Here is an 11,958-nt window from a genome sequence, read left to right on the forward strand (position 1 = left end):
CAAGGTTTTAAACTTTTTACCTAAAGGTATTAAAACAGAATTTTTCAATTTAAAATTATATTAAATGTTTAAAAAATTAATAGACTTAATTCAAGGAGCAGCAATATTATTTGTACCTACATGTCAAGGTTTAGTGTTTATTTGACACAAGTCTTGAGCTCCCAAATATCAGACACTGTAACATCTTTGTATTCCTCATGTACCCATCATGGAATGTCCACGATGCTTTAATGTACAGGAGGTACTCAACGTGGGTTAAGCTTTCTAAGGATGGTATTTAAGTTCAAGAGTTAATTCAGTACATCTTTCTGCCCTCAGATAACACATAAAGGCAGAGGGAAATATATTCAGTTTTAACTGGCTTGTTTTAATTTCTAAATTATTTATTAATAGGTCATGTTTATTTGGCTTTTAGGAACTTAGAGATGTTGATTTAGCCAACAGATCAGGATCACCAAAGAACAGTAGAAGGAAATTCCAGTCAGGTAATTCTCCATTAGGATGAACAAAAAGTTGAAAACATCGAGTGAAAAATTATGTGTTTTGTTAGGTCATGTACTGAAAATTATGATGAAATGATGAGGATGAAGATGATGATGGCAAAGAAATGAAAATGATCTTAACAACTTAAGTTTACATTTAAGAGATAGAAGTTTATATAGCCTAAAGAAAAAATGATAAAATATAATAAAATAGATCTAAAAATTATTCTGAAGAAAAAAAGATTCCTAAGTGTTGATGGAGGAGAAATACGCACCCCCAAAAAGGTCTATGACACCTGAAGAATCCACCTTTGCTGGCGAGGCAGTGGTTGCAGGAGATGGTGCTGCAAATGCATCCACTGCAGTGAGGCACAGACAGGAAAAAGTGCATGTCACCCAAGGGAAAAGAAAACCATGAGCCTTGACAAATGGCATCTTGGGATTTCATGGTTCACTCCAGGCAGAAAGACTGTAGACAATCTTAACAGTTAAGGAAAAGCAAACGGATTTTAAAATACACACTCTCCAGAACAAAATAAAATTTGACTCCTTGAGGTCAGAAGTTTCAGTGTGAAAAAAATTTTCACTAGCCTTAGATTTGAAATATTAACCCTCATCAGTTGATGATGGTACCAAGAGTGAGTTTTTCTTTTCCAATAAATTTTAAATTTAAAAGAACTCAAGAAAAACCCTCATGTCATATCCTTCTCTCCATGCATTACTCCCACAAGACATCTCTGAAGGCCTGACCTTGGCAAAGCACTCACCGGATAAGAGGTCAGCAGTGAGAGAACTCTCAGGCACAGGAGAGGCCCCTTGTGGTGGAGAGGAGAAAGCATCTTCCAAAAGTGAAACAAACCAAAACCAAGCAGAGGTAAGTAGTAGAAAGCTGAAATCAAAGTAAAAAATCTAACAAATGCATTATCACAGGTGAGTACTAAGAGCTTAATCAGGAAAACATCTAAGAAACTAAAGTGAAAAAAAAGGGTTGCTTTGGTTTTACCTGTACCAAACAGGTCTATGCTAGGAGCAGCATCTGGCTTAGGCGCTGCAGCAACTTCAGGAGCGGACTCAAATAAATCTAAGACCAAGAACACACATGCCTTTACTCAACTTGAACAATAAGCCTGACACAGCATCACTTCCTAGTCCTGAATTAGCACTTCGCAGAACTCTGAATTAAGCAGCAAATGGTTTCTAGAGAACCATTTAATTAAACAGTCTTCATGCAGTACATCTCAAGGACCAGAATTCAATCCACTAGACGGAAAGAAGTTGACAACAATAACAAAAAATTACCACCAAAGATATCTAGAGCAGGAGGAGCAGTGGTGGCGGTGGCAGCGGAGGTGGTGGTAGTGGTGGTGGCAGCGGTGGTGGCAGCGGTAGTGGCAGCAGCAGCAGCTGCAACGGCAGGAGCAGGAGAAGGAGCAGTTGCGGGAACCGGAGGGGCTGTGCTAGCTGTAGGGGTAACTACAGGAACACTGGTCTCAGGTGGCTTCATTGCAAAGAGGTCCAGCTCAGGTGCAGCCTCTGCACTACCTTCAGACGGGGCAAAGGGGTCTTTTGGAAAGGAAAGTGGAGACACACACAGCATCAGTAAGGAAAGAGACAAGAGACAGCGTCATAACTATGGCAAGAGACACCCTACACAGATATTTACACACTAGCTAGGTGTGAGGCTCCTTGGATTTAACTACTATCCTATTGGCAGGGGTTAGTGATTAGGATGTTTTTCTAAAGAAAAGGGGAAACTTAGTAGGTACCACAAGTTAGCAAACTAAAGCACTTTGCAAAGTGCTGTAAGATTAACCTACAGTCTAGGATCAGAGATTGCTATCCTTCAAATCTTCACTTAATTTGGTCAATCTGGTAGCTTTGAAAATCATTAAAACATGCCAATATATTTGAACTCAATGTTACAAAAGAGTACAATATAGCATTAGAAAAAAAAAACATTAAGACAGCATACTTGCACTGACAAAAATTGTCAATCTTAAGAAATTGTCAATTTTGATAAGTATGTACTTCATTGTCTTAATGTTTTAAATGCTGGCATTATTTATTCAGTTATGATGAATGACACTTTACACTCAGAAGAAAATAAAATTAGAAAAACATATGGCCACTTCTAACTATGGGGGTTTTACATTAGGACAGAAAAATAACAGACTGGCTAATGACTTTAAACCCACCATTTCCTGAACATGCATCAAGTGCTGCTGCTACAGGGGTTGGGGTAGCTGGTGCGGCGGCCCCTTCGGATGCTGCAGGGGCCTCCCCAGGAGAAGCTGCAAAGGCATCTTGGGTGCAGTTTTTAAAACAATAGAAATTAAAAGAATAAAAAGAGAAGAAAATATAGTAAAAGAACCAAGTTAAATTGTGAAGAAGGCTCCCTTATACAACATGAATTTTTAAAAACACATTTTTATGGCTCATGCACTGTTGGTGGTCACAAAACAATTATTCTTTGCACACCTTCATGTTAGTTAACATGCAAGTGATATAGTGTTGATACTGCTGAGGTCTAATAGGATCCAAAAAGTAATGAGATTCTCATTGTATAAGGGCTCTGAGAAGCATGTTTTATGTATCATTAGAAATGGATGTAAAAATTAAAACAAAAAATATTTTTATTATGTAATTTAAGACATTAAACTTCCATGTCCAGGTAATACTGACTCACTGTGTTATTAAAATGTCCCTGTCTCATAGTTTCTAGCAAACATAATATTTTCTTTAATGCCAACAAAATTAAATATACAATGGCAATGTAAATAATTCTAGTTTTAAGACTTTTTATAATCTAGTACAGGCAAAATTACAGTGTTAACATGAAAGGTTTACTAAGCATTCCTAAGTGTTAAATCTTCACTATCCTTGAAAAGCATTTTCAAACATAACCAATAACTTATTTTAAAGACATAAAGAGATAAAAATAGGGTATGATACCATAATGCAATTACATTTTTCTAGTTATTCGAAAAATAATCTATTTTCAACAGATTAAAACTAGAGTTTCACATTTTAAGACTATAAGCATATTATTACTCATAGTAGAATATCATTAAGATACAAGCAGCCGCAGTTTATAAATCCCCAATTTACAAATGGCTGATGTGTACAAATGCTTCCCAGTGTGTTTCTACCAACAAACAATGTTAGCTAAGGTAAAAAGTCCTTGAGCTTGCATAGAGATATTATAATTTCAAAAGTACAGAAGGAATGAAGCCATGATAAGCATGACAGGCTTAGGATAAGACAACCCTGGAGAGTGAGACCAGCACCCACCTAGAACCTGTCACTTACCTGCTAAACTTCCCATCCCCAAATACATCTTCTGCAATATCTACCCATGTTTCCTGGAACACTGTTCCTTCAGTCATGAAAATAACTTATCATATATACTTGGGAAGTGCTATACAGTATATGCTCTTCCTTGGTGATTTACTTAGTATATTAGGCTCTAGGACATGCTACTGTCAAGATACTTGTTTCTTAGTTTGACCTGGCATGTCCCAAACGGAGTATGAAACACTCTCTAGTAATGCAGAGTTCTAGTTTTATGCAGAATAATAAACATTAAACTAGATACTTACTTGGGTTAAAAGGCCCTTTACCAAATCACAAATATCCCTAGAAGGGACAACAGGACATCAGTTGTTCATATCTTATGGATTAATCTGATCTGATTGTTCCTCTTGGTTATACTGAGGAAATATATGTTCAACTTATTTATTATTAGAGACAGAATCTTGCTCTGTTGCCCAGGCTGGAGTGCAGCAGCACTATCATAGCTCACTATAGCTTTGAACTACTAGGCTCAAGTGATCCTCTGGCCTCAGCCTCCTCAAGTACTGGGATTACAGGCCTAGGGCACTATGCCTGGCCACGAATATATGTTTTGAGTGTCAGGTCAGCTGAGAGGCCAAATTAATAAAACTAAAGAAAGAAGAATACATCAAGGGATAAGGTAGGCATACTTTCTAAATGCCATGTTAAGGATACTATACTTGAGGACTTAGGGCAACACACCCCCTAAGAGTGGGGCAGAAGAATATAAGAGAAGTATGAAGAGATTTTGGGAGGGCTGTAAATATTTTGCCATGAGTCAGGTTAGTTGTTTTCTTTTTTCTCATTCCTATAAAATTTGGAACCGAGGCCAATAATACTGCAAAGAGTAGAAACACATAGCAGTCATATACATTGCCATTATTAAATTTAATTTCTGTAGCCATCTTGTGATTTAGGTTCTACTGTCTCCATTCTGTAGATAACAGAACCAAAGCTCAAAGCGTGTGTGTTCTCATCACAAACAATAAGTGAGGCAATGTATATATGTTGATTAGCTCAACTTAGCCATTCCACAATGTATACATACCTCAAAACATCATGCTGTACATTATATATATATATATATAAAAAAAAAACTTTTTCAATTAAAAATTATTATTTTTTAAAAGTCTGATGACTTGACTAAAGTTACACAGTAAGAAAATGGCAGAGTTAGGATTTGGCTCAGAGCTGTCTGACTGAGCTTTGTGTGTTTAGCCACTGTACTGCATTTTTTATGAAATATGCCTCATTCTACTATATTACTCCCTTCTTTATAACTGAATAAACATCAGTTACATTAGTGCCAGGGATCAAATAGATATTTATGGGCTGACCCCTTTAGGTTATCACTTATGTGTAAGGAGATAAAGCCCATATTGTTATAGCTACATCCTTAGAAGAGGGTTTTAAAAAATCCCCTTGTCAGCAAGATGTCTCCTTTTAATGCTTCTCTTGTTACTTGAAACTAAATATTATCAACTTAATTCATCTACACCTGTCAGAACTTTTCTTAAAGGTAGGAGCTGCAGCTGCTCCCACCCCCAGCTGTTTGAATCTTCCTAGCCCCAAAGGAGACATCAATGAGTGTCCAGATGGTACCAGGCCCAATCACTGTCTGACTGCAGCCACAAAAGGGACCTTGAGTGAGAATTGCCCAGCTGAGCTCAGTCAGCCACCAGAACTGTGAGAGAGAGAATTTGAATTTGTTAAAAAACAAATGAAACTTTTTTTTAATATCTAGTTTTTTCATTATAAATGGCAGCATTATCTTTCCAGTATTGTAAACTAAAGCTATTTCCAGTTCAGTTCTCTTTTTCATGTTATTTGCAGTTAATTTCTACATTCTGTCAGTTTTTCAACCAGTGCTATTTCCTAGAAATGCATGCTCCTGCTGTTCGCTGTTCTTCAATTATGGACTCAGTCTAGGCCTTAACCCATAAACTGATCTGACTGCTGCAGACTAGTGTTTTTTTCCCTTCTAGCACTCTAAGAAAGAATTTTCCTCTCAAACTTTTTATCATGTGACTACCTCTCTCATGAGAACTGTTGTTTCCCCCAGCCTGACCTTTTCTCCCCATCTACTTTGGGCACAGAAGCCATCTTAAATCACACACTCAGCACAAAGGTTCCAATTGTTCTCAACAGCCCAAATGTCACATTCTGGTTCCTCTTTGTCCCCAAAGGTTCCAGGTTATACGGCTCTTACATGAAATCTAGTTGGAAGTGTTTAAGTATTGGTTTTAAGGAAGGTTGGTGAACTTAGTTTTTTGACCAACATATACCCAATGTGATCAGGGTTTTGAGGTAAGTTCTTTGGTTTTCCAGCCAACTGGTTTAATGTTTGCAGACTACTAACCTCATGAAGGTTTGCTCACAAATTGACACAGCTGATTGAAAGAGTATCCTTGGTGTGCAGAGGAATTAGCATCAATTTAGCATTCTAGTGTTTAGAGAAACCCTGTGTTCTTCAAATCAATGTGCTATTGTTGGTAAAATTTGCATCAATATAAAATAGGTTATTTTTAAGGATTTTATCTTTTATTTTTGTCAATATTTATAAATTTTACTAAATTTTTAAAGCATAACACTGCCTTGCAATCCTGTTCTGCATGATCATAAAAAGATCTCATTTCTTAAAAGTTCACTTTAAAAAATGAAGCATTTAATAAATGTAATGTACTGACAAAAATTTTTTAATGACTTACATGAACTACTTACATTGAAAGGACTAAAACATTATTTGTGTATCAATCAGAATATTTCTTTTTAAAAAATAACAGAAATTTATTATTTTCAAAATTTATAATTTAAATATAGTACTAAAATACATTAACAGTTTTAATATTTCATAGAGATGAAACTAGCCATCTTTCTAAAATTAAAATCTATTAAGCTTTCTTTCTAAAGAAATCTACTTAGTTGCTATATATATTGCATAGGACCTCAAAAAGGCATGTTTTAAAGTTGTAAAGTTATGCTGTGTTAAACAAAACATAACTGTTTTTCTGATTATTCTAGAGTTCTACTACTTGTCAATTGTAGAGAGACAAAGTATTTAAAAAATGGTCACACAAAATGGCCAAAGAGATTTTAGCTTAGGTTTTTATTAAAAATTAAATCTCTGAATAATTTCTTAAAAACCAATGAAGGGCATGAAAGAAATTACAGAAAATCACTGAAAATCACAACACAGATAATGACATATATAGACTCCCGAACATAAAGGATGGAGATTTTATAGCTATCAGAAGCCAGGAGACAGTTTATAGAATTATACAGATCAATAGAATAATTATGATGTGATTTTCAGATGTAATTGTCATTGTACACTCATTTATCAGCTAGATGACTGGAAAGGATATTGATAAAATCACAAGAACAGTCTCATTCTTTGGCAGTAAGTTACATGATTCTCTGCAGTACTCCTCCTTTAAGCTTATATTTAAAGCTATAAAGAATGCCATCATGAAAATTTTCTAAACATACAGGTTTTTCTACTTGATGAATATAGTCAAAGCAGAAACAAATGAAACAAAAACAGCATAATGGTGCAAAGAATATTTCAAAGAAATATCTTAGTCTCTCTTATTCTAGAGGGCTATGCAGGAAGTAAGATAGACTTGATTGATTTCTTTGAGGTAATCAACTCCATAAGTGGACTGAAAACAAAAATCTAAACAGCTAAGGCGTAGAAATGTTTCAGCACAAAATTATTATGCATCCTGTCCATATTTTCCTAACATTTTTTTTCTGTTAAGATAAGCCTATGAGAAACTACCCATAGCCACACCAATAACAGAGGGTGGGGGAAGGATAAATTTTAAATTAAAACATTTATTAAGTGTATTATCTATTATTATTATGGAACTTTCAAGCTAGAAGGACCTTAGAGATCTTCTAGACCAAGTTTCCAATTGTATAGATGGGAGAACTGAGGCCAAAGGAGGTCAAGAGGCTTACCTTAAGTCAGGCCTAAACAACTTTGACAAACTCTACTTCCCACCTGATTTAGATTTGTGGAAGGAAGAGGAAGTTGATTTTATAAATGTAAGCTAAAATTAAAATTTTTGGTTTCAAATGATATAGCGGCATAAATGAAAACCTACCCTCTATAGTGGGTGACTCTTTTTAATTTAATTTTATTTTTGAGACAGGGCCTTGCTCTGTCACTCAGGCTAAATTGCAATGGCATGATCATGGCTCACCGTAACCTCCACCTCCTGGGCTCAAGCAATCCTTCTGCCTCAGCCTCCCAAGTAGCGGGGACTACAGGTGTGCACCACCACAACTGGCTAGTTTTTAATTATTTTGCAGAGACAGGGTCTCATTATATTGCCCAGGTTGGTCTCAAACTCCTGAGCTCAAGCAATTCTTCCATCTTGGCCTCCCAAAGTACTAGTATTACAGACGTGAGCCACTGCGCCAGACCATGGGTGACTCTTTATTCAAAGGTCTGCAATCCTTTCTCTCCTACTCTTTTACAAACAGATTTCTCCTGTAATAGGAATGACAGTACAGCAAGGCAGCAGAAAATGTCTTTTGTGTAGCAGTGGCAACAACGATGTGTCTAGTGGAGTGCTCCTTGTCCTGGATGATGTTGGCCAACCTTAGAGACTGGAGCATGGCATGTAGCAGAGTGGTAGGTGACAGTGTGTTAAATGTATTTTTCCAGGGGTACATATTGATTACACCAAAGCCTGCCAAATCTCTCCTGCTCTCACCATTTTCTTCCCCCAATTTCTTTACCATATTCTCAAAATGCCCTGGGAAAGATGTTATATGGTAATGAAGATATACAAAACTATAATGACTATAACATCACTTGATGTATGTGTTTGATGTAAGAACTTCTTTAGGTGTGGACATTAGCACCACACAGATGGGGATACATATATGAATAAACCAGCTTCACATGGCTCCTCAGGTCCGGGCATATTATACTGGCAGAGTCCAAGATATTTTAGTGGGTCAGAATTTACATTTCCATGGAAAGCATATTTTTAGACAATCATTTCAAAGACTGACTTAAATCTGTTTTCAATCAGCCTTTCAGGTGCTACTTCAGATGTTTTCTCAGAGTTCCAAAAACCAAAGATTACCCAAGTTTTTATTTGGACAGAGCAAGCTTAAAGCTCTAAAAACAAGCACATCCCTAAACTCTCTTCAGAGGCTTCCAAACCTGAATTACTCTTATTTTTTGCCCTAAATATTAAGAAATAACTTAGGCCAGTATTGCTCCTCCTACATTCCCCAAATATTCTCTGGGCTAGTTCTAATCTGGCCAAAAAGCTAAATAAACCTAAAGGTGACAGAGAGCTCTGGTACCACTTTTACATAGACACTGGAGAGCAGGAACATAAAGGCAGGAGTTCTGAAGGTAGCAACATGAATTCTAATGTTAAAAAACCTGAAAATCAAATAGGCCAGATACATTGCAATCTCTGCTATAAAATTATTAAAATTAAGTGAAGAGAAAGTTGATGAATTAAGTGAAGATAAATATACATGAATAAACATTGAAAAAGTACCTAAACACTCTGACATGCTGTTACATAACGTAAAAAAATTTAAAGACCTTAACTCCCAAGTAATTTTAGCAATCCTGAAAGGAACATGAAAATAGCGGCGAGACTAACTAACCTCCAAAGAGATCCACTTCAGCAGTGACAGCAGTAACAGTTGTAGTAGTGGAGGCAGAAGCTGAGGCAGTTGCAATTTCAGCAGTTGTAGTAGGAGGGGTAGGTTCTGGTGCAAATGGATCTGAAATCTGTGCTTCAGAGGGAACAGAGGAAAGTGCAGCCAAAGAATCTATATTTCACCAGAGACAGACAGCAAATGGAGAGAAGAAAAGCAGAGGACAAAAGATATACCAGACTCCAAATGATCAAAATGAGGACAGTTGTTACACACACAAGTCTGTCAAAATGAAAGTTTAAAAACAAAGCTTTACTCACCCTCTCCCAAAAGGTCTATCGATGTCCATTGCATGGAAGCATATGAATAAATAAGAGCTAAAGTTGAAACATGCAACCATACCAATGTCCAAGCCAGATAAGGCACTAACTAAAAAAACCTTAGCTTTATGTGTCTTTTACACCATTTGTCATTAAAAACATAAATATGCTACCTATTATCATGGAACTTTCAAGCTAGATGGGACCTAGAGATCCTCTAGACCAAGTTTCACCTATAGACATGTACCCCAGATTTTATTAACAAGCAAATGGGTCACAAAACTACTTGTGCTATAGCTAACCTTATACATGAAGATATCAAAGTCATATGATCACATAATATTGATGAGTTTTCAAATACATGTTGGTAAATAATTTTAATTCTAATAAATTCTGGCAGTAATCCCATATTTCTCAAAAAAGTAGAAATTTCACTTTAAGCATATATAAAAAGAAACTGTTTTCCCATGTTTAAAATACACAGACACACAACACACACTTATTTGTGCTTCTGCAATATGAATTTACCATGAAAAAAATAAAAATAAAACACTCTCTTATGGAGCCAAAGATGAGGATTTAAAAAATCCTCTGTATTCTTTCAGCCGATTGGGTTCATCGCCAGCCTGTAGAAATGCCAAATCTTACATGCACAATTTAAATTAAATTTACTAAAATGAATTTGCTAAAATTTGGTTGCTTTACACCAACAGGAAGAAAACGCTATCATTACAATATGTCCCCTGAAACAAAAATGTGTGATAGTACCTATAACCTCCAAGAAAAATTTAGAGACATCTGAAATGGCTATGGTCCTTGGAAATGAGACCATCCAATTAGGCTTATAGACTTTTAGAGTTTATAATTTACTGCCTAGTTATACAGAATTCAAATATGCTTCAATAATAGAAGTGGCTTAATCTTATCAAACAAGATTGAGAAAACAATTTTTTTTTTTTTTTGCTTAGTCAAATGAACAAACACATATCTGTTACAATTTAGCATCACCTTTAACCATGACTGGGTATCTACTGGGCAAATTATAGAAGTTTATTTCAATTTCTTAAAGTCTTATAATTTTTTATTTTATTTATTTTTTATTACTATTATACTTTAAGTTCTAGGGTACATGTGCATAACGTGCAGGTTTGTTACATATGTATACTTGTGCCATGTTGCTGTGCTGCACCCATCAACTCGTCAGCACCCATCAACTCGTCATTTACATTAGGTATAACTCCCAATGCAATCCCTCCCCACTCCCCCCCACCATGATAGGCCCCGTTGTGTGATGTTCCCCTTCCCTAGTCCAAGTGATCTCATTGTTCAGTTCCCACCTATGAGTGAGAACATGCGGTGTTTGGTTTTCTGTTCTTGTGATAGTTTGCTAAGAATGATGGTTTCCAGCTGCATCCATGTCCCTACAAAGGACACAAACTCATCCTTTTTTATGGCTGCATAGTATTCCATGGTGTATATGTGCCACATTTTCTTAATCCAGTCTGTCACTGATGGACATTTGGGTTGATTCCAAGTCTTTGCTATTGTGAATAGTGCCGCAATAAACATACGTGTGCATGTGTCTTTATAGCAGCATGATTTATAATCCTTTGGGTATATACCCAGTAATGGGATGGCTGGGTTATATGGTACTTCTAGTTCTAGATTCTTGAGGAATCGCCATACTGTTTTCCATAATGGTTGAACTAGTTTACAATCCCACCAACAGTGTAAAAGTGTTCCTATTTCTCCACATCCTCTCCAGCACCTGTTGTTTCCTGACTTTTTAATGATCGCCATTCTAACTGGTATGAGATGGTATCTCATTGTGGTTTTGATTTGCATTTCTCTGATGGCCAGTGATGATGAGCATTTTTTCATGTATCTGTTGGCTGTATGAATGTCTTCTTTTGAGAAATGTCTGTTCATATCCTTTGCCCACTTTTTGATGGGACTGTTTGTTTTTTTCTTGTAAATTTGTTTGAGTTCTTTGTAGGTTCTGGATATTAGCCCTTTGTCAGATGAGAAGATTGCAAAAATTTTCTCCCATTCTGTAGGTTGCCTGTTCACTCTGATGGTAGTTTCTTTGCTGTGCAGAAGCTTTTTAGTTTAATGAGATCCCATTTGTCCATTTTGGCTTTTGCTGCCGTTGCTTTTGGTGTTTTAGACATGAAGTCTTTGCCCAT

At 36.3% G+C, this 11,958-nt stretch overlaps 1 protein-coding gene across 1 annotated transcript in view; it reads right to left on the bottom strand.

The window, feature by feature from the left end:
• The window catches only part of SNAP91 (synaptosome associated protein 91), a 174,399-nt gene that overhangs the window by 44,131 nt on the left and 118,310 nt on the right, over positions 1-11,958 (bottom strand). Inside the window, exons 13-19 of the mRNA XM_025382349.1 lie at positions 9,773-9,829; positions 9,459-9,626; positions 2,678-2,785; positions 1,782-2,045; positions 1,486-1,563; positions 1,250-1,321; positions 758-841 (exon numbers count right to left, since the gene is read on the bottom strand). Of these exons, the coding sequence (XP_025238134.1) occupies positions 758-841; positions 1,250-1,321; positions 1,486-1,563; positions 1,782-2,045; positions 2,678-2,785; positions 9,459-9,626; positions 9,773-9,829 (831 nt within the window). The remainder of the gene's footprint in view (positions 1-757; positions 842-1,249; positions 1,322-1,485; positions 1,564-1,781; positions 2,046-2,677; positions 2,786-9,458; positions 9,627-9,772; positions 9,830-11,958) is intronic.

This window comes from Theropithecus gelada, chromosome 4 (genome assembly GCF_003255815.1).
Source record: "Theropithecus gelada isolate Dixy chromosome 4, Tgel_1.0, whole genome shotgun sequence".
NCBI lineage: Eukaryota > Metazoa > Chordata > Mammalia > Primates > Cercopithecidae > Theropithecus > Theropithecus gelada.